Source organism: Poecilia reticulata, chromosome 12 (genome assembly GCF_904066995.2).
Source record: "Poecilia reticulata chromosome 12, P_reticulata-male-v2, whole genome shotgun sequence".
Taxonomy (NCBI): domain Eukaryota; kingdom Metazoa; phylum Chordata; class Actinopteri; order Cyprinodontiformes; family Poeciliidae; genus Poecilia; species Poecilia reticulata.
In genome coordinates, this window is record NC_088841.1 from 19,556,928 (window position 1) to 19,579,829 (window position 22,902).

Genomic DNA, 22,902 nt, shown 5'->3' on the forward strand with positions numbered 1-22,902 from the left:
TAATGTGTCTTCAGGAAGTAGGTGTTGTTGACAAGGTCGCCTCCTTCCAGTCCATCAGGTGTCGATACGGACCCTCGAGCGAGATAAAACCAGAGAGTCGCCATAAAACGGGAGAGACAATGATGTTGTAATAGGTGCTTAAAGCTGATAAGATTCCCACAAGCCAGTCAAACAAGCCCTCGCTGCTGTTCCTCACGAACAGACGCTTAATGTAACATGATAATCCTTTCTACAAAGGATGCTATTATAGCTTTAGTATTTTTCCAATATGGATATAAGTGATGAGGCATTTTTTGAAATGTTGCAGGAGACAAATTTTACAGGAAACAAAAGTTGCTGCTGTCACAATATTTCTGTTGCTGATAATTTGACACAAAATATAATGAAAATGTTGAAGGGTTTTAAATATATGTTACATTTTATGGCAGGTTTACTGTTGGCATAAACATGTAATTACTGTGTACCTTGTAAGTTAGACTCAAGGGATGTTATGCATCATAATTATTCTTTACAAATTAAACACAGTTATTAAGATTTGTATGGTATGTAAAAATAAGTAACAAGTGGACATCATTACAGTGGAGTTATTACTATTATCACATTTATTTTCTCACAGTGTACATATTTTTTTCCAGTGAAAGTCTTAAAATATGTTTCACTCTGTCAAACTGAATCTTTGAATGCTTTCTCTAGTGTCGTGTGTATTTTAAGGCATCCAAATTATGAACTTGCACAACATTTAGTCAATAAATGGATCAAAAACAGTATCCAGCCTCCGCACTTATTTTGAGTTTATTTAAAAAAAAAATAAAAAAATAAAAAATCAGACAAATGTTATCTTATACTTTGTACATAAATGAGGGTTGTCTGAAAAGATATCAGATATCAGATAACTCATAGATTTTATTGATTGTTTGATTTTGGTATGTTTTACATATCCCAAAGCACATTTCACCTTGTGCTTTTGGTCTGGTTAGCACGTTTTGTTTCTTTCTTTTAGAATTTTGCTTTTATTTTTGGTTAGAAACAGATCAATAAGCTAAACTAATGTTCGATTTAAAAACACACAGTGGCAAATCGCTAGACAAAACCAAGATTTGTACTGATAAATGAGGTCAGCGTCAGTGAAAAGTAGAACAAAAATAAAAGCTGCTTCTTTAAAACACATTCAGGTTTGACCTCAGGTTTATAAATACATCCTGACCTCAGCTACTTTTGAATCAACTAAATGACTTCTCGTCATGCTTAAATTAATTTTTAAAGCCTGAATAAATAGTTACGAGACTCATTGCCATATTATTCCTTTATGGGAAAAAGTCCTGGACTGTAGATGAAGTCTGGTGATCTACAGCAAATCTATTTGAGAAAAATAAACTGTTTCCAGGTGAGAGATGATATAGATACTCTGTGTCTAAACATATGTTGTTATAAGCTGTTAAAATTCCCCATTTGTGGCAGATTTCTGACTTTTGACCTTTGGTGGCACAGGAATGAGGAAGGAAGGATTTTTTCCTTCATGACACTTTTTAAAGCACTGCCCTATTAAATTATCAGGCTATTAATATGACCTCTAAAGAGAAGCTAACAGGTTGATTTATTCTGGCGGACACAGCTGCTGCTTTTCACAGTCTAAATACCCTATAAACATCACACATTATAAAGCTGTGATCCCGCTTCTTATTTTTAGCTGCAAATGTTACATTTTTAACTTCTTTATGCTGCCACAAGACGGACACACAAGAAGAGCAAGACATTCAGCCAGTTTACAGATGCACGCTGGCTGCTATTTGCAGGAAAAATGCAGACCTGTAGCAGGAGCCAACACAATTACTGTCTGGCTGTGTGTGTGTATGGTGTGTGTACCATCAGGGCCGTAGCATGGGGTGATGAGGACTCTCCTCGGCTGACCTCGGTGCAGATGACTAGGGATGGCCACAGCATCACCTCAGCAGTAAGTCTAAAAAGATCCAACTGGATCCAGTGGATTTTGATTATTTCACACACACATTTATTGATTCACATGACTAATTATTGCTAACTTATCAGTTAGATTTGCTTTACATATTTTCAGGTTAAGAACAAAACTTAGCTGTATTTTATCGGCTCACGATTAGATTGGGATTGTAAAGTGAAAGAATAATGAGATAGGTTTTATTTAACTATTTTTTTACGGATTAAAATCTGAAAAGTGTGTCACAGATATGCATTCAGCTTCCTCGAGCCAATACTTTCACAAAGCACATGCAGTAACAGCAGCAGGTTTTTTTTTAGTGGATGCCTCCATATGCGTCAAACATCCATAGAATAAGATTTGGTTCCATTCTTCTTGTGCGTGAACATCGGTTTTTCAAGTCTTGCCACAGATTCTCTAATTAGATTTCAGTCTAGATTGCCTGGGAAATTCAATCACATGAAAATACTTAGCACTAATCCATCCTTGTGGATCACATTTATTGGAACTATTGGAATGCTTGTTGTTAATACTTTTTACTCGCTCCTTTTACCAAAATCCACGTCGTACAATCCAATTCTGTCATTGTAGAGAAATTTTTTTTTGTTACAAATCATGCTGATGCTTCATCCTGATGCGTCTGCATTTTAAAATGTTTTATTTTGTCACTTCTTATTCCTCTCGCAGTTTTTTGGACGACGTGATAAATAATGGACAGCAGGAGCAGCAAGGATTCCTGAGCTCTTGGGAGACCATTTTTCTCACCATCTTCCTTTCCGTCATCATTATTTTGACTGTGTTTGGCAACCTGTTGGTTATGGTTGCTCTCTGCAAGGACAGGCACCTGAGGTGAGGTTGTTTTGGGTTGTTGTTTGGTTCCTGAAGTGGAAGAAGCGTTGAAGTTCTCAAGTAAATAAGTAAAGTCAGCCTGCAGCTGGTAGGATGCGAACAGCAGTTAGACACCTTCATATCTGTTTTTAATTAGATACAAAAATTTGTTTGGAAAATGTCTGGAATTTAAGAGAAAAGTACCTGGTAAAGAAAAGTATTTGTACTTGAATTATTTATTCTCTGTCCCAATGTCTAAGACTTGTGTCTATCCATTCTCAAATCGATCCGACGATTTGAGATCCAAACTTCACACACTTTGGAAAGTGTGACGTTTTGGCCTGCTGTACCTTCCTCAGGAAGAGCGCTGAGGAACCCTGGCAAAGAACTAGAACTGATATTTATTCTTCATGTTCCTGAGTAGGCTTTCCTGTTTTGTTGTTTCCTCTTAGGCGAAAAAAGACCAGCTTCTTCATCGTCTCTCTGGCGTTCGCTGACCTGCTGGTTGCGCTGTTTGTGATGCCCCTTGCTGCCATCGAGCTAACCACCGGCCAGTGGCACTTTGGAGAAATTTTCTGCCTGGTGCGAACCTCTCTGGATGTTTTATTGACCACAGCATCCATCCTTCACCTCTGCTGCATTGCACTGGACAGGTCTGTGTCTGCGACAAGGACACAACACAGGAGAATTGAAACACATGTTTTCTTCTAAAACTCCAACATGCTGGATGGTTTTTGAGGGGAGGAATCATTAATGGCACTGTTGATGCCATTAATTTTGTGTACGCTTGTTTTTTTTTTGCCAACCAAGTACTTTTGTCATTTGCAATGTTTCTCTTTAGCACAAAGAAAATGAAATATTCATTATTCTAACTATTCTAATTTCTTTCATTCGTTTCTCTTTCAAAGGAAGGTACAGCAGGCCCAGATATTCTGTGTAGAGCGGTGTCTCTTTCTTTGAACACATCATTGATGGAGCTATTGCCACCATTTGCTTTTTGAACAATTCATGTTTTTCTTTCCTAGAATGTCCTCCAAGCTCCCTGTCTTTCTTTACCAGGTAGTGCTATTAGTAGAGCTCATGGTGCCATTAATTCTGTGTATTCTTTCTCATAGAAAGTACTCCTTCCCATGTGCTGACAGAGCTGATGCTATTAACTTTGTTTTCTCTTCCTGTTTTTTGTTATAGAAAGGATGCCTGGCCCTGTAGCCTTTTGCTAGCTGCCTCTTTTATCTGGTCAGAGCTATTAATGGTGTATACATGGCCATGAACTATGTGTACTGATTTTTATTTTCTTTCCCATAAAAAGTACACGTGTTTATGTTTAGCTGTGTTTCTTGTTTTTTTTTTTTACACTGGCTCTGGTTCTGCTGGTGGTTTCTTCCTGTTACAAGCAGGTAATTCCTTTCCATTCGGTTCCTCGGGATGAAGAACTGGTGAAAAGTCAAAGAAACGTCTTAATCTACTCACTTTGGCTTACTCAGATATGCTTTTACTAACTGACAGTGAATTATGAAGCAAATTTGACTTAATTGTATTACTCAATGCGACTACATGTAAGTTGTTCCAAATCTGTATAATTGGATTTTATTTGAATGAATTGAACTGATTTTAAATCAATTCTCTCGAAAGGACGAGTATGAATGCATCATACAGAATAACGTCCCGTAGCTCAGTTTGTCACCATGGAAACAACTGATCCACAGCTTTGGGACTCTAAACTTTAGCTCCAGTTTTACAACTTAAAAAAATGTAGTTGTCTGCCTCCACCCCATTTTGCTAGTTAGCACCACATTTTGAAAACCAATGTTCATATTATTAAATGAGTTCTATGTGTAAATTGCATTCAATGTTGATCAATGCCTGTTTAACACAGTGTAAAATGTGCAAATCTGTGTTTGTTTTTCTAGATACTACGCCATCTGCTGCCAGCCGCTGGTCTACAGATCTAAGATGACCCCAGTCCGAGTGGCACTTATGCTCATCGGTTGCTGGGTCATCCCCACATTTATCTCCTTCCTACCCATCATGCAAAAGTGGAACACTATTGGGATAGAGAACATTGTGAGTTCCCAGTAGCTAAGATCGGAAATGTTGAAAAGGTGTTGAAAATAGTGATTATCTTGCCTTTGCTGTTAAGATTGGCGACAACAATAATTTCTGTGCTTTGGCATGTCACAGATTGCCAAAGGCAGACGCATGAGCCAGATCATTGGCTCATATTCAGTTTTTCTTTGACTTGTTGTCTTTACTTCCTTCTGCGATGAGACAGGAATGCTGTAGTCAAAAAATTAAAGCCACATGTGTGAATACAAATGCACCCTGTGATTTTCAGATTATTAAAAAAATATATATCTCTGTGTCATATTTCTTCTTTGTTATTATCCACTACATTTGGAATATCTTGGAAAATTCCAGACAACTAAACTGAGGCTTGTCAAAATGCCAAAAAATGACAGAGTTGTGAATAATTTGCCTAGAAACCATGGATTATATTAAATTGTTTTTACATATTGAGGATCTGCTCCACCTGTGCATTTTTTATTTATCCCTTGTTGTTTCTTAGCAGTTTCAGGGCAACTTGCCAGACAGACTAAACCTTTTTTAGTTGAAAAGGATATTACTAAGTACTTTTTTATTATGGCTTTTAACATAACTGTTTCTTCAGGCTGTTTGGAATAAATGATGGAAACTGTCAGCGTGGGTCTCTCCAGAGTTCCTGTGTTTATTCTTAGCTAAACTAATCCTCTCCATATAGAATATATCACGATTATTTCTTTGTCTCCTGTCAGATTGAAGAGAAACAATCCCTTTCGGGAGGCTCCAACACAAGTTGTGTGTTTCTGGTCAACCAGCCATACGCCTTGATCTGCTCTGCCGTTGCCTTCTACATACCCCTGGCCCTCATGGTTTTGGCCTATCACCGCATCTATGTCACCGCCATGGTCCACGTCAGGCAGATAGAGACTCTGCAACGTGCCGGCTCCGTCCCGATTACATGTTCGGACCACGTCTTAACCATACGGTCTTCCACCTCCTCGGGTCCGCTGAATCACTACGGCCTGAGGACAGCGACTGTGTCCTTGTCCTCAGAACAGGCTCAAGGAAGACACAGACGCATGCGCATTGAGACGAGGGCAGCAAAGACACTGGCGATCATAATGGGCTGCTTCTCCCTGTGCTGGGCGCCATTTTTCATCACGAACGTGGTGGACCCCTTCATTAATTACTCTGTACCCTGGCAGGTGTGGACAGCCTGGCTGTGGCTGGGATACATTAACTCAGGACTGAACCCCTTCCTGTACGCCTACCTGAACCAGGCTTTTCGAAGGGCGTTCCTGGCGATTCTCTGCTGCGGAGACGAACGTTACACTCAGCAGGGGATCTGCTCCAATGGGCTCAGCAGGGCCTCCGTCCCGTCGGTCAATGGGACCTCCATGGCTCTGAGGTAAAACACAGGAAAAAAAACAACACCACCACCACATTTAAAGATTCTGGGTTCCAGCTGTACTCAGAGTTGGAAAAGTCCTACTTCCCAGTCAGAAAATTATATTGCGTAGCCTTCCAAAGTTGAATTTGCGTTTCATTATGGTCGCATCTCACATGAACAGCAGTAAGACGTAGTGGAAACGTGTGCATTTTACAAGACACGCATATAAAAGTGAATCTAAAATCAATGTTGCCTGCAGCCCCTGAAACTCTAAACTGAACAAATTGAAAGTTGTGTTTGCTTACTGAAGCAAAGCTTAAAATTATGTTTGTAAGAGTCATTGCGAACAATGTTTGTAGGTGTCACCGTGTTGAATTTCCGACTTCTTGACTAAAACAGTTACCTTGGATCCGGCAGTGAATCCAGTTCCAAGTTCCCAATTCCCAGATAACTGGAACGCAGCATGAGGCTGCATTTCTGAAATATAATTGCACATCAAGTTTATTGTCAGAGCAGTAATTATGTGTGTGAGAGGAAAGGTGTAAATGGGCTTGTTAGAGTGAGCATCTGCATGTGGGTGTCTGTCTCCTACAGGCCTGTGGCAAAGAGAAAATAATTTCTTCCTTCAATCAGAAACAAATCTAAACATCACGTTCATCAAGGCAACACAAGTATATTATTGTAAAGTAAATAGTACCTAAAACTATTCACCCCAATCATGATCAATGAAATTTGGCTTTTTCAATAATAAAATTTTAAGCTAAAACTGAGTTCTACAAAATAATAAATGAAAGTCAAATAGATATTTACCCCCTTCCAGTTTGTATTTAGTAGACCCACTTTTAGCTGCAGTGACATCACAGAGTCTTTGTGGACAGGCCTTAATCAGGCTTGAACATCTGGATGCTGTAATTTTACTCCATTTCTCCTCACAAAGCCATTCACAATCTTATGTTTCGTAGGAATTGGCTGTGAGCAGCACTTTTTAAGTCCTCCAACAAATTGTATTGGACTGACGTCTGGGTTTTGACTGGTGTCCACCAAACACAGTATCTGGTCTGATGGCCAAAAAGCTCAATTTTGGTCTCATCAGACTAAAGAACTTTCTTCTTCTTGACCATGGAGTCTGCATGTCTTTTGCAGACTCTATGCAAGTCTGCAAAAGACAGACTTGCATAGTCTGTCTTTTGCAGACATTTATGTGCGCGTCATAAATGTATATTAGCAATTAGCAATCATTTAAGACATATCGACTGCAGTCAGGTGATCTGTATTCCATTCATTGTTGGACTACAAGCACAAAGGGCTGGACTTGTATAGAATTAGGTGAGTCACCTAGGGGATGAATATTTATGTAATCACCAATTATACATTAGATATTTTTGCCATTTTTTTGTTGCAGAAGCTGGTTTTAAATTTGATGTATACAGTAGCTGTAATTGCAACATTAGGTGTTTCTGCATAGGGGTGGGCTGAACACAGATGGACGCAAAGCTTTTCTGTTTGATATGTGGAAATGATTTTTAAAACCACGTGCACAGTTCCTTTTCTAAATTATGCATAATTTATTTTTGGTCTGTCACGTTAAAATTAAGTCAATCTACTTTGGTGTTTCTGGTTACGTGGTGACAAAATAGGATAGAGGTCAAGTAATTTTATCTCGAGTGCATCATGACAAATGGAATCACTGTGCGCGTCATAAATGTTTATTAGCAAATACCTTTATGAATCACACCTCCTGTATAGCTGATTTTCCACAGCAGGATCTGTGATAATGCTGGTGATTTAGCTGAAGGCTGAGTTTAGCTTTTCTGCTTCTTCGAGTCGGGTGGATGATGAAGGAGTCGGCCTTTATGTGTCTGCACTGTCTAACATTTTTACAAGTGCTTCACGCTCAGAGAGAAACAAAGGCGAGCGCATGATCACTTATAGTCACACACTGATGACAGATTCACTGAACACGTGTGCAGGGTACAGAAATGTGTGCTACACTAATATCCAATTCAGTCTATTTATATTATTTGAAAACAATAAAAGCTTGACCAGAGTACTGCATAAGTAAAAAATAAAAAAGTAAATTATATATATATATATATATATATATATATATATATATATATATATATATATATATATATATATATATATATAATAAAACAGACATATAAACAATGTTGGACAATGTTGGACAACACAAAAACTCATACAGAAGAACAAACAGCTCACTTTGGGATCCTGTGGACTTCATAAAGTTGTGTAAAAGTACAGGCTGTTTACCAAACTAGCTCTGGCTATAAATGTTAGTGTTTACTCTTATTTTTACGTTGCTTATCTTTTCACTGGAATGTAGACTTGACAGTAATCAGCATAACAATGGAAATTAATTCAAAATTTCCTCAAAAATAAATCCCAAAAGAAAAGGAGAAGTCCTAGTACAGACACCTGAGGCTTCCCACAGCCAAAAGAGCATCTTGAAGTATCATTCTGACACTTTACATTTTTAGTTTAGTAATTATTAAACCTATTTATGTAATTCCCTCTCATATTTTTCCTTCAGCTGTCATTGTGAGTGTATATATACACAGCGGCAGAGCCGATATCTCTGCTCTAGTCTTAGAACTTTTACCTGAAATACCTATTTTGTGTGGGCTTATGCTTCTCCACCGTCTCTGTACACATTTCCTTGGGCTCTTCATCTGTGTGTAGAAAACAGTAAAGACAACCAGCCTTATCTCCAGCCTGATGTCGTCTCTTAAAATCCGTCCGTGATGGAAAACGAACTCAATCAGATTACTGCCGACATGACACTGGAAAGTCAAATTACAGGAATACTGTCGTGTTTTATCAGGGAGCTTTAGGCCTTTAAGGCAGGCTTGGAGTGCTGAGGGTCTGTTGAGTCAGCTTGGTGTTTTTCCATCTATTTCTTGTCACTGCAAAGGAACAGAAGTGTTTTCATTACCTTTTTGCCTGTAGGCAGATTTTAAAAGTTGATAGGCTTGTGCTAATGTCATTAGAATACACAAATAGTTAAGTTTACTTGTCCTGATGATAGTATTTCTTTGTTTGTGGTTCGCACAGAGTGAGACATTTGGTTGTGTACTCTGAAATGCTGACATACAGTGTGTATTGTAAAAAGTATTCATACCTCTTGAATCTTTCTGCATTTTGCTACGTACAACCCCAAACTTTATTGTTTTGGGGGATTTTATGTGATGGACCATTACATTAAAATACAAAAAATGATCCACAGTTTTCACATATTGTGTTGAACCTGAATCTTGTATCCAGGTTCAATACTTTGTAGAAACATGTCCCTGAAACTGCAGCTGCTAGTTTAAGGATGAGTTTCTATCCGTTTTGATCATTTCCAGACAGAAATTTGCCAAGTAGCTCAAACTAAGTCAGACTGAATGGAGAGCATCTCCGAGCAACATTTTCAAGCTTTGCCCCAAACAGTTAATTAGATTTTAGAGTGGAATTTGACTCGGCCAGTCTAACACATAGTCATATGTTAGAATGACCCAGAATCACAACTTTGATCCAAATCCCTCCATTGTGTGTGGTAAGTGTCCTGCTGGAATGTGAAGTTCTGCCACACTTGTGTTTTTGAGCCTTCTAGCCCGTTTTCTTCCTGGTCCGGCCCGAATTTAGCTCCCATCCATCTTCTCCGTCTCTATTAAAGAAGAGCTTTCCCACAGCATGAGGCTGCCACCACCACGTCTCTGGGGATTGTCTGTTTTAGAGACTTTGATTTTGAGGTCAGCTCTACGAAGGACAGTTTTTTTTTTTAATTCAGAGAATAAAGTTGTAATACTACAAGAATACAGTTGTAGTAAAACAAGAATAGTTGTAGGTCAAGGAAGTCGAAATCATGGGAGAAGAAGGCGTTAATGTTACCAGAATAAAGTTGTAGTACTAGGAGAAAAATAGTCATTTTATGAGAATGCCAACATGGAAATAAAAGAAATAAACAGAAATGTTGAGCATCTTGTCAAATTATATTCACCAAATATGAAACTTTTGAAGGCAAATAGTTGCACTAGATTTATTAGAGGTATTGGGCTGCAGAGGCCCAATACCTGCAGAGGCCCAATAGTCTGTAGACTATTGGGCCTCTGCAGGTAAGGTAGTTTGACTTGTTGGCATTGCTAATGAACTTGATACAATGCTTGAACGCAAAAGACTGGACAAAAAGGGGGAGGTAGAGCGGAAAAGATAAACAGAAAAGGAAAAGAGGGAGCAGTGAGGACACGAGAGAAGGCAGAGAGCTGGAAGAAATGACTAAGAGAGGAAGATGAGGATGGAACAGAGAGAGAGAAAGACCAGGAACATGGAAATATGGAAGGAAACGTCAGACAAAGAAAGGGAGACAGATGATCACACTGCAGGCTCTTATGACGTGTTTTTATACACTGTCCTCATAAATTCCAGCACGTGTGTGTGTGCACACTTGTTAGCCCTGTGATGGACTGGCGACCTGTCCAGGATGCATCCGAACTCTGCTGCTGATGTAATCTATTTTCCTACCTCCCGACAGAAAAATGAGACTTTCAAACTCCTTGGCACAAAAAAGGCTTGGCACAACTTTTTGCGTGTGCATATACAGCATGTAGTTTTCAGTTTCTGTTAATTTAACGTATACATTGGCTGTCAGAGCTCGAGGGCAGGCTGAAACATCCAGAGAGGAAGAATGTGCTATGCTCTGATAAAACCAAACTGGAACCTTTCAGAAGTTATGGTTAAACATGAATACCACGCTTGCAGTGAAATAGAGCAGTTTCTGTCACCAGTCAGAGCTGACATTTTCAATTCATCGGTCAACATTACAGTGAGCCCAAGCTTACATCCAAATCATCAACTGCAGCAACTTACCAGAGCCCAGAACCGCATCTTACAGAAAATGTATTAAGAGTTTGATCTCTCAATCAAACACATTTGGAAACCTTTCGTCAGGGAGTCTGGGCAAATATTGCTAAGTCAGCATGTCAGTCAAACAAAGACAGCTAAAATTATGCTTTCAACAAACCATTAGTTTAAGGGTGTGCACACTTATGCAACAAGGTTCAAGGTTTAAAAAACATCTCCCCAAGGATCGGTCTTTTATCTACACTCTACACTGCACATTTCTGATTAAAGAGTATAAAAGTCTGTGCTTAATTCATTGGGGTCCCATAATTTTACATCAGACATTTGAGCAGCTCTGAGGACACTTTTGAGTTGGGGGTTAAGGTAGAATTATTGAAAGGTTAATTTTGAGTATTAAATATCAAAGGCGGCCTGCAGTTTTTCTCTGTTTCTGTAACAAGTAATTCTATCAATTTTGGGGGAATTTCATAATCTGCTTTGTGTTTCAGTTTTGCAGTTCCCCTCTTAGTTTAATGACATACGAGGTTATCCTCGATTTCTCTCAAATGGCTTCTGTACACTCACCCTTCACGTCTTTATCTCCGTCAGAGAAGCTAAATTTAGCACTTTGAATGTATGCCAACATCATAAATTAAAACATTGTGAAAAGAAAGCATGCTTTACATTAACCTACATAATCGTAACCCTTACCAGTTTTGCAATTTGTTTGCCTGAGAAAGTGTGTAATTCTTGTGGTTTGGACATTGGAGAAAGAGAAACAGACATGATAATTTGTCTCTCCGAGTGTCAGATGAGCGAGAAAAATACCAAGCGTCAAATCAAGACTGTCAAATTGTTCCAGTAACAGGATCTTTGTGATTCTCTGCAAGTTCCCCTTCAGCTCTGACTCAAATAACTGTTATCTAAAAATTTAAAAAAAAAAGTATTACTAACTTTTCTATAGTTTTTGAACAGAAGGTACCAGAGTACAGAAGCCATGTAACTTGGAAACTAAATTCTTAAACTCTCTTTGTAGGAATTCTTCTCTTTCCAAAAATGTTATGTTTCATAATTCTTAAGAGCAGGAGAAGCTGAGCTTCATGCTGCAAAGAAATTGAAGAGCTGTTCAGGAATGGGCAAAATCTAAACTCAGGAAACCAGACGGAATCATTCTTTAATGGATAGCCCTCAAAAGGATAAGTGTGGATATTTATTTGAACATTTACTGTTCAATTGTAAAATAAATAAAAAGCATGCAGAATTTATTTCATTGGTTGTATTTATGTAATTTCAGACCTGTTGAGACATGGATCAACATGTCTGAAAATCTCTTTGCACTTATCTCCCCCCTGTTTCCAGGGAAAAGAGAATTTAAACAAAAAGGGATAAGAACATTTTGTGCTGAATGTGAATATGGCTCAGATTGAGAGAGAAGTCTCACTTGAAAATTTGGAGTATGAAGTGCAAACACTAACGAGGGGTTAAGGTAAATGTATTGAACTGTCACAGTATAGACATTTGTGTGTAAAGTAGAAAGTTATACATACCACTGTCACTTAAAAGAAGGCATGCACTGATCAATGTGTTTCATTATGTGTGATAGCAGAAAATGTACTGATTAAGCTAGAATATAAAGAGCACTCCACACCAAACTACTGCAGTAACAGCTAGTAATAAAACAGATGTCTGCTTAATTTTAATTTGCAGAGTTCAGGTTGCTATGATACTTGATCTGTAACAGCAGTGGGAATCAGTTGGCTGCTTTCTGGCTTTTTGGCTTAAATCAATTGTAGTGACAGGGCTGGTACTACATCCTTAATCGAGCAGAACATTTTCAATAAAAGCACCAGTAGACGCTTAAGTTCTTATAAAGTGCCATCTAGAGTTCAAATAGTATTACGCAAATGAGAACCAATAGCAGTATTGATGTAAGCCGGTCATCATTACTGCACACAATCTATAGAGCATACAAGTTCCCTAACCTCTCAGGACTTTCTGTAAACATTTTCATAGATTTCTTATTAATAATCCCAAAACTGCGCTGGAAATTAAAGTGTCCTGTAATATCAGACTATTGATTCTTACTGGACACTGCACATTTGGTAACTTCAAATAGACTAGATTCCATTTTTTATGATGAATCAATGCAAACAGGAAACACTAAAGATCTTCCACTTTTTTCATTCCTCCCAGTTTGTTGAACTCCAAACAATCACAACTGTATTTCAGTGGTGCACACAGGGGTCACTAGTGAATCTTTAACCATTCAGCCTATTTTAGCTTCAGGTGAAGTACATACTTTACATTTCTCAGTCTGCACAAAAAAGTCTGTAACTGTGGGCATCTGAAGCTGACGAGTGAAGGGCTCAGTTTAAATCTGACAAAAATACAGGCACTGAGCCTGTGCACTCGGTGCAGCCGCAGTTTATTTTCAGTTTAAATTTCAGACATTCTTAAGATTTATTTAGTTTATTTCATGTTTTGTCTCTCTGATCATGTTTTTTTTTTTTTTTATTTAAACCTTCAGCAGGAGAAACTTTCCCCTCGGAAGCAGATAAAATGCAGAGCAGTTCAGTTCAGTTCTGTTGAATGCAGGCGAAATGTTTTTGAGGAAATTGATCATTGTGCTCCCAGTTCAGTAAAGTCTACCTGCATGCCAAAGCAAATATGAGTTTAATTTTGGGGCATTGTGCTGGCAGCACTCCGAGTGAGTTATTGTAGCACTCCAGCCACCACAGCTCTCAAGTATACCACATGCTGCCACAGCTCTAGCTTCTGATAAATGAACGGCTTTAGCCACGTTGCTGGTACAGAAAACAGTGCACTCCAAAATATACCATGCCATGCATAACGCAGGGTTTCATTGGTGGTTCTTGCATGAACAGTGCTTAAGGGACCCCGTCCTACTGTTGCCCCTCAACCAATTAAAATGCAAGAATGTATCTGAGATTGTGGTGGCCCAAACTCAAGTTCAACCTGGAAGAAAGCATATGTTACCTAGTCTCCTGATCATCCTCGATCTGACCCCACATTTATGTCAGATCTTCATCTCATTCATAAAATCCATTGAAAACTTGTTTAGGGTACAACTAACTGGCAAGTTATATTTTATTATCTGATGTTAATGCACCACCGGGGGCAACTAACCACAGCAAAAAAAAAATCTATAGACATTATTAAAAAAAGTAGGGCTAAAAATGTACTCCTCTTGGTGAAGATGCGTACACGCCTCCAAATTGTGTCCAGCTACGCTGTGATGTTTGTTTGGCAATCTGAATTAAGCTGTGTGCGTTTTCAGGCAGTAGTTCAAATGCAAAGTCTACCTATCAGATTCTACTGAGGCCCATAAAAATCAGCTGTAGGTTTCTAGGAGTCTATAGTTTCACACGTTTAAAAATCCTGTGTCGTTCTTGCTTTAACACATGCTCACAGAGCAGCTCGTATTGTCTGAAAAATATGTAGCTTATTTCAGATAATTGTGTAGATACTCAGAGACCTTTCAGATGTCAGGATAATCACCACACCACATTCCAACATAAATCTACACATGAAAACAAATTGATATTTAAGAAGCAGAATTATGGCCAGCGGTGTTCTGGTCTAACAAAACCAGATGAAGTTTGGATCCACACAAATAGGACCCAGACATCTTATCTTGAAAAAAAAAATCTTCCAATGGGTGAACGACGGACACCTTTGAGCTGGCAGACCGGCTCGATCCAGCCTTGATTTTGCTTTTCTGCACGTTTTTCTGAGACTGGTATAAGGTGCAGACAGCTTCTAATAAGTTTCAGCTTTTTCCAAGAGATGGTATCAGGACAGGCCGGTTTTTCACACATTGGTTAGAAAGCCTGATTGGTGCATAGGCATGTAGCTTATTAATATTTAGCACTGGTTTAGCTTTTTAATCTGCAACATCAAGCTTAAACTTACAAAACTCCAAAGCACTTTTCTAAATGATTACCTGTCACCTGTTTTAATGATGTAAGCAACACTTGCAGGGATAAATGATAGCTGTCCAATGACTGAGATCAAAGTACTACAACAGAGCCTGAGTGCTTTTTCCAGTAATGTGCAGTGAGTGTGAAGTTAAACTAGGTAAAATTTAAGCCCAAATGTGAAGAAAATTGAGAATGATTGAACAAATGCAAATAAGATCAACCATCGGTTCAATGCCCTTATGTAGAATCTTTTGTACATCGAAATGCCACAAAAAAAAAATCTCTAAAGGATTTTGCTTGTTATCGAGTTGTCCATCTATAAGCAGGAAGTGAGTTGGTAGTGGAATGGGAGAGGATCAAGAAGAAAATCCTGGCAGATAAAATCGTTTTTTGGCCTTATCTGAGCACACCAGGCCTGTTTGGAGAAAGGAGCGGCTTTTCTTTTGATCTCTGACAGGAGACACAGCCGAGAACAGGGATATGGACAAAAGTAACTTTAAACTGTAGAAAATTTAAACTTTTTTTTTTTTTTTTAATGATCCACATTTCCATACATTAATTTTTAGAATGACAAAAACAGGTATGAGGGAATGGAAAACAAACAAATGTCAAAGCATTTTTTTAATGATGATGGTGTGCAATGATTGTAGGCTTTTTAGATTATATTGATTTACTAGCAAGTTTAGCTGAATTCTTTTAAAGTAATTTGAAGCAAACAATAATAAAGCTGTTATTGACGCTGGAAAGACGCTTGTGATCTGTCCAGAGACTTTTCTGCCCCAGAAACCCAGAAACCAGTGCGGACTGATAAATTATTCTGTTTATAGTTTTGTTGGTCATTGTTGAAGTTTCCTTTCCATGAAGAATTTGAGCTACAACCTTTTCCAGACTTGCTTTTCCTTTTGAGAGCAGTCCCAGTTAGGCCAGTGTTGCATGTGCAAAAAGCATTTTTGATTTGTTTAGCTGCAAAAAATTGTGCCAGTGTGTGTTGTGACACATAAATAATTCTATGCAAGTGGTCTTTTTTAGATTCTTCTGCAGTCTATCTATAATAATGCGCTTATTAAAAATATTAAAGAGAATCAAAAGTATATGTGGATATGTTTTCCTCTTATTCCCAAGTTAATGGGCAAGTTAACTTCCACAGCATATTTTGATGACTTACCCTTAACTTTTATAACCCAGCTGTGTTCAGATTTGTTTTTTGTGATGTTTATAGAGAAACTTTGAAATCGTTCACACCTAACGGCAGCATTAACTGCCCACAGTGGCGAGCAATAACTTTTTATAGCTACACACGTGATGCCAACTGACTTCCTGAAAATTTTACATTTAAACGTGCATCACGTATTGCAGCTGAGGGAAATGCAACTAAAATCTAGTATGAGAGACTTCTGTCTGAATTTATGAACTGAGAGATGATTGCATTTCTATGCATAATATAAATTATGTTAAGGCAGACTTGTGTGCTCTTTTATTTAAAGGAGCAGTATGAAGGATTTCGTGACATCTAGTGGTGAAGTTTTAAACTACTAATCTACTCTATCATGCTCCTCCGTTTTATTTTGGCATGCGTAATAAATATGACATTTATACAAGTGTTGTTGCAAGATGATTGGACCGCAGCTTATTGACCTTCTTACCCTCTCTTCTTAAAAGTACTTTGGATTATTTGGTACAATACAAGATATAAAGCAATAACCCTAAAAAAAAAAATAAAAAAATCACTGACACATAAACCTTGCATACAAGAACCCGACTTCAGCAAAAAACAAACAGAAATCTCAGTCAATGAAATTCATAAACTGCACTGAACCCTGTTATTTGAAATGCACTTATGATTATGTTCACTGTTTAGAGTTAGCAACAATGTTTAAAAAGAAACTTTAAAGCATGGTTCCTAAGAATAATATTTTGTGACCTGCTTTTTTTGCTATCATTTTAGTTGAACAGTAAACAGGACTACAACCGACTTTTACTCAAAATCAGTCTTGGGTGCACCCTTACGATGTTAGTATCTACTTGGGATACTTCATTATCCAAGCCTTCTTGAAGGAAGAGTGGTTATTTTCTGTTCTTGTTGCCAAGACTAGAGAGAAAAAAACATCCTGATGATAACAGGTTGTTATCTCAGTAGCCATCTTCCAATCTCTGTTTTTCTGTGTGGTAGAGGCAAGTTTAGGGGGGGAAAAAAGTTACAAAACATTTTGTTATATTACTGTCATGTCAGTATGTAAAAATATTAGCGTTGTGCTTTTACACAAGCTAGTTTAGTGAAAAAGGTATTTCCCAAACATAAGTGATATATGTTTTGCATGCAACTGCAAAGACTGTTAAAAAGGCCACCTACTCATCATGCTTAGGCCTGCTTTTATTCTGCTAAACTGCTTCTCTGTTCTTGTGGGAAAACACAACTTGTCTCCTTTTATTTCCCCATCAACCCACCGCCACGTCTATCCCGTCTCATTGCCTCAGCATTAAAAGATGATGAGACACAATTTGATTATTTAATGTTCCCAAACCATAGTGGGACAAAATTAAAGGAACACAAAGCTCCCCTCTTATCTCGTCTTGATCTCCTTCAAAGGTCACATAACAGATCAGTTGATGTTTTGTTCACAAACGACAGAAATGTTGATGTTTTCAGTGTAAAGACATGAACAATTATTTCATTTGAAGTATCTGGATTCCCAACAACTTTTGGCTTTTACTGCAAAGAAAAATGTTGTTTTTTTTTTGTTTGTTTTGTTTTAAACCAACAGATTGCACAAATATTACAATTTATAATGCCTTAAACTCAGTAGGATGAAAGAATTCTCCGCATTTGCAATTTTAGGCTGTCTAAAAGGGCTCAAAGAGGACGTTTTCTACATTACTATTAGAATTTTAAGAGCCCTTTTCTTCCCATGAGACAAATTAATGAAATACCACAAGGGCAAAGATTCTCCCGTTTCTCACTGCCAGTAAAAGAGCGTAGAAAGCAGCCTCAGCTGTTCTGCATAAATCTGAATTTGTACAGCAAGTGACAGCTGGCACGTCACAAACAACATAAAGTGATTTAAAATTACAAAAACGTGCTGCGAGACAAGTCACCACCATGTTAAGTGAACTCCCAGGATATAGTCAGCCATGCTTTTTTTCATAAACTGATGCTGACACATTTGATTCGGAAAATTCCTGTCCCCTGTTCATTTTTTTAAAAGTACAAATGTTCTCTTTTGATGTGGATGACAGATACTTTTGGGCCACAAATAAAACTCACAGAACTGACTTTATACTGCCTTCAACTGTCCCATATTTTAACCCATGTCTCAGTAGGACTTGCATCTTATAGCGATAGGACAATCATTATTAAATGCAATTTCTGCTGAGATTCGATTTTATTTTTTTAGGAAAAGAAAAAAAAAGTGTCATGTTTAATCTGATTTAATGTCAGGTAGTGAGAAAAAGTAGATTATCTTTAGTAAATGTCCGTTTGAAATTATATACAAGTACTTTGAAAATGTCAATGCTTGACCTTTTAGATTAGCTTGTTGACCCATATTAGCATCCGGCTCAAAAAGAGTTTCGTCTGAATCATTTTGTTTTTATATTTCTGATGCAGACATTCAAACAAAGCTTTTAAAATAAACATCATGATTGTTGTGTTGTGACTGTGAAATGCAAGTCTGTCTTTTAATTTTTTTAATGAATGATTATATGTTTGGACATTTTGAATACACAGGCAACTGCAACTCTTATTTACGTTCCTTTCTCTTCAAGAATGTGGTAAAAAAAAATAAAAAAATTAAGAAACTACATTTTGTCTTGGTTGTGTGAAGCAACCAAAGTCTGCTTTTGTTTTACTGATTGGACACTTGTGACATCGTCTCCCTGCAAGAGTGCTGACTCGGCAAAAGAGAGACAGAAACCAAGAAGGAGAATCCCAATTGAACCTAAACAAAACATGACCAACTTGACAGATTTGGGTCACGATAAACGTTTTGTTTGCATCATCTTCTTTGCTACTTTTGTTTGTGAGAAATGTTTTGTCTGTTTTCTCCAAGTGGAACCTTGACATGAGTCCATTTTGGTCATTACGTTTCAATAACTTCATTTGTTTCTTTTATCCTTAAAGCCACATCAAGACATTTCTGTGCACCAGCTCAACTATTATAACGTCATTGAGTTATTTTCTACATTAATAACCGCATCAATGATGCACATATTTTAGAGTGCGACTCAAACACACCGTCTACCTGTTTACCTTTGGTCTATTTGTTTTGGCATTAGGTTTACTTTTGTGGACTGTCTCTTTTAAACAACCTAGTTAATAAATAACTTATGTAGCTTCCTTTCTGAGAAAGCAGGGCATGTGTGGTTTATATGTTAGTTTTCAGATCCTAACAGATTTTTCACATTTTATCGTCAAGACCCTTCTTAAAATATATCTAGTTTTCTATTTTTACTCTATTAAAAATAAAAGACTGAATCATAGCCTTAAAAGTATCCAGGAGGTCAAACATAAAGTGGGCTTCTGACTAATGGGCACGATGTTTTGGCGCTACAACTAGGATCAAATGTAATTCCAAGAAAGTGTTCATGTAACCGTTTGAAAAAAATATTAATGTTAGTTTTTTTTTAACTAACAGATGGCTGGATGATCGTGTTCTTTGCATCTCTTGTGGAGGGTAGCAGATTTGAGCTCTGTTTTCAGTTTGCTGATCTGGAGTATAAAGATGTGGAAATGTCCCTACTGTACGACGCTATTTCTATTTTAAAGACGGCAAAAATAATGTCTAGAGAAGAGAAATGGTTGTTAGTTTCTTTCTGGGAAGAAAAAAAATAAAGGTACATTTTAAACTTTCTCAAGTTAGTTAATAAAGTTAGAAAAATTATTCGCAACTAGGAAATTTTAAAGGAATTTTTCAGTTTTCCCGGGAGTAGTCCAAAATGTGAACTTAAACTCAGTGCAATCTACAGAAAAATTAGAAAAAATCCAGGAGTTTCCTCTCAGACCCAACATGCCTCAGGCTGACCAGTGAAATACTACATTTCCATGACTGGACCATTAGAGAAGGGATGGAGAAGAATGTATCAGTTGGAAGGAGTGTCAGGAGAAAGCCTCTTCTCTCTAAGACAAACATGGGTTCATGACTCCGGAGTGTCATGTTGCATCCGATTTAATCACAAGACCTCTGGAAGAATGTCCTTTAACAACAAGTGAGACCATATTGGAGATGTTTAACCAATTATAGGGAGCCATGTTTGGAGAAAACCAAAGAGTTTTGGGGTCAAGTGTGAGGCCATCTCTGTTGAAGCTTCATCCAAACTGAATCATTCAACCAATAACAGCAATGCTGTGGAAATGAGTGTGTCAAAATTTACCCACAATAGCTGAGAATAATAAAGGCATGCAGAAAATGGAAAACTCAAGATAAATCTGCTAAAGGTGGTTCTGCTAAATGTGTCAGTAATTCCCAGCGAGTTTGATTCGACTTCCCATGACTTCTCCCCATTACTGTTCCCAGTTCCATTCCTACCAAGATCTCTACGACAGTAGTTTATAGAAATCAAAATTTCCAGAACTCTACAATAACTGGAAGGGTTTTCTTGAAAGGTGTTTATAACTTAAAGCCTACTTTCTTGCATTAAGACTTGGTTAATGTGGACTAACAAAGTTTTTTGTCTCTTTCAGACTGTCCTTCCTGCCAAACAGAAGCTACAGCGATAATGGCCAGACAATCCTTGCCAACGAACAAGAGTCTCAGGACTCTCTTGGGACCCTATGAGGATAACTTTATGGGAACAGAACTGTGAACTGCTCATCAGATTTGGGGGACATTTAACTCCAATGTCTTGGCGTCTGTGATCTTAAACAGTGTACTTTAATGCTAGCTGACTTTCCATAGAGATGCAGTTCACTCATGATCCTTGGCTGTTTCATAATAGCTCAGTGAAGATGAACTCTGCTTACAGAATGTGACATACAAAGACAACTGCTGCTACTCTAAAAAATCTGTTTAATAAAACAAAAAAGTATGATATAAGTGCATTTTTGAGGCACGCATAAAGCATATTAAGGTTGAAATGGAGATCAGATGTTACGCTTTCCTTTTATATTTTGAAATGTACAAACTCAATGTGATTTTTGAGCACTAGATGGCAGTAAAGCAACCATTGATCTCCTTCTTCCTAAATGGGAAGGCAGAATATGATATTTCAATTAATAATTGACAGTGAAAAACTGATGAATGAATGTATCTTAGCAATAACAAGGGTTTACCTCCGCTAGGTTTTTGATGTCTGGTTGAACTCCGACTGTCTCCCTCCCACAAAACATCTCCCAAATTATGAATTTTAAGGTGCATAAAAAGCAATCCATTGATTCATGCCAGTTTTTTCTTTATTCTTCAACTCTCATCTCACTTTTTCCATTGGACTCCATCTACAAGGCAGGAAAAGCCTTAGCTCCTACAATCACAAACCAAACGCTGCTGCAAGACACAACTTTAACTGAAACTATGTGGCGTAGTCAAATGATACCAAGATTGACATTTATTTTCTCCTAGCAAACACTCCAGGTGAGTCTCCATGAAAAAGGAGTAACATGTGGGGATGCTACCTGTTAGGTGTCGTAGAGGTTCTGCTTCTCTTCCAAAGGCGATATGTTAAGAGTACATAGTGTCTGGAAATTTTCAAATCCTCGGAGGTTCTAAATAAAAATCCAGTGACTTCTGCCAGAAAACTGAAAATGGATTGCTATTAGGTCTTTCAGCAGGATGATTGTGGTCAAATCAAGACAAATGACTCACCACACTCGGTAGCAACGTTTTTCCACGGTCATGTCAGTCTTCAGAAAGGAAGAACTGAAGAGAATGGAGATTGCAAAGAGGAACTGTCAAAACTTTTCTCAAAAATTGATTTTAATTCAAAATGAAGAGAGCAGCAGTGATAAAATATTTTTTAACTGATTTCCCGATTGGAAATAACCCAGAGCCTTCTTGCAATCATACATCAGAAGAAGGAATGCATTACCCTTCTAAAAACATTTCACTCCTGCACACTTTGATGTGTCTTATCTCAATACTAAGGCTTTGTCTCACAGTCCCACAGAGCTAGTGCTTTATTTTGGTTTTTACTCTAAGGTGGTGCTAATAAGAGAAAGATATTTTTAACCATACAAAACACAAAGCCAATAGTTTGTCCTTTTAAGGACCGAAGGAAGCCAGTAGTGTTGCTATTTTGGTGAGAACCACGACCTAGCTGCCTTTTCTTTCAACAAATCGGTCCACTGAGAGGGGAAAAATGTCTCTTATTTAATTCAACACATTAAGAGGTCAGGCGGCTGAACTACAGCTTTAAAACAAGAGTTGTCTTATTTTGTTTGAGAAATATGCATGTGAGCAGTGGCTGCCATGTGAAACAGAATGTTTCCCAAATCAATCAAAATTTTTAGCCATTTATTTGCTCTTCTGTTCAAAAAAAAAAGAAGAAAACTGATCTTTAAAAGTAGTTAAAACAACTGACTACAGTGTCATGTTTGCCATTGAGGAGTCAGGGGGGATAGAAAACTTACAAAACATGGGGGAGTCACAGGAGCCAGGGAAAGATCAACCATAGAAACCAGTAGAGAAGAGCATTACATGAGAAACTGGGGAATGTGATTACTGGCGTGAAAGTAGGTGAGCTTAATTAGCAGAATGAATGTCAGCTGTGACATCCTGACACTGCGTTTCCATTAAAAATTTGCTCTGCACTTTGTTGATATTCTGCTAAATATCGAAAAACACAATTTAGAAACTTAATTAAAATCCCACGTTAATAAGTTTGTTAATACAATTAGTCATTAAAAAACTTGCCATCACCTTCCTTCAACTTCCTGTTATCGTTTCCGCCTGTATCCGGTTGTTGATCACGTGACTCGT

The 22,902-nt window shown here is 37.8% G+C and overlaps 1 protein-coding gene and 1 long non-coding RNA gene across 4 annotated transcripts; one reads left to right on the forward strand and one right to left on the reverse strand.

Annotated features, from left to right (window-relative positions):
* Positions 1-769: 769 nt before the first annotated feature.
* LOC145554084 (uncharacterized) lies at positions 770-22,656 on the reverse strand. Of its 3 annotated transcripts, XR_014090116.1 has the most exons (8): positions 22,554-22,656; positions 21,790-21,843; positions 21,600-21,722; positions 9,034-9,139; positions 8,836-8,905; positions 6,613-6,686; positions 6,091-6,222; positions 770-3,440 (listed from the first exon to the last, which is right to left on the reverse strand). It is a non-coding gene; the product is annotated as an uncharacterized LOC145554084 (long non-coding RNA). The 3 variants fall into 3 exon arrangements; XR_014090115.1 differs by having other exon boundaries at positions 8,836-9,139; XR_014090117.1 differs by lacking the exons at positions 8,836-8,905; positions 9,034-9,139.
* LOC103473561 (5-hydroxytryptamine receptor 4) lies at positions 1,870-21,354 on the forward strand. Its single transcript, XM_008423890.3, has 6 exons — positions 1,870-1,951; positions 2,639-2,800; positions 3,232-3,432; positions 4,690-4,843; positions 5,572-6,227; positions 20,673-21,354. The coding sequence occupies exons 1-6, from the start codon at positions 1,929-1,931 to the stop codon at positions 20,764-20,766; spliced, it is 1,290 nt and encodes a 429-aa protein (XP_008422112.2). The 5' UTR covers positions 1,870-1,928; the 3' UTR covers positions 20,767-21,354.
* Positions 22,657-22,902: the final 246 nt, after the last annotated feature.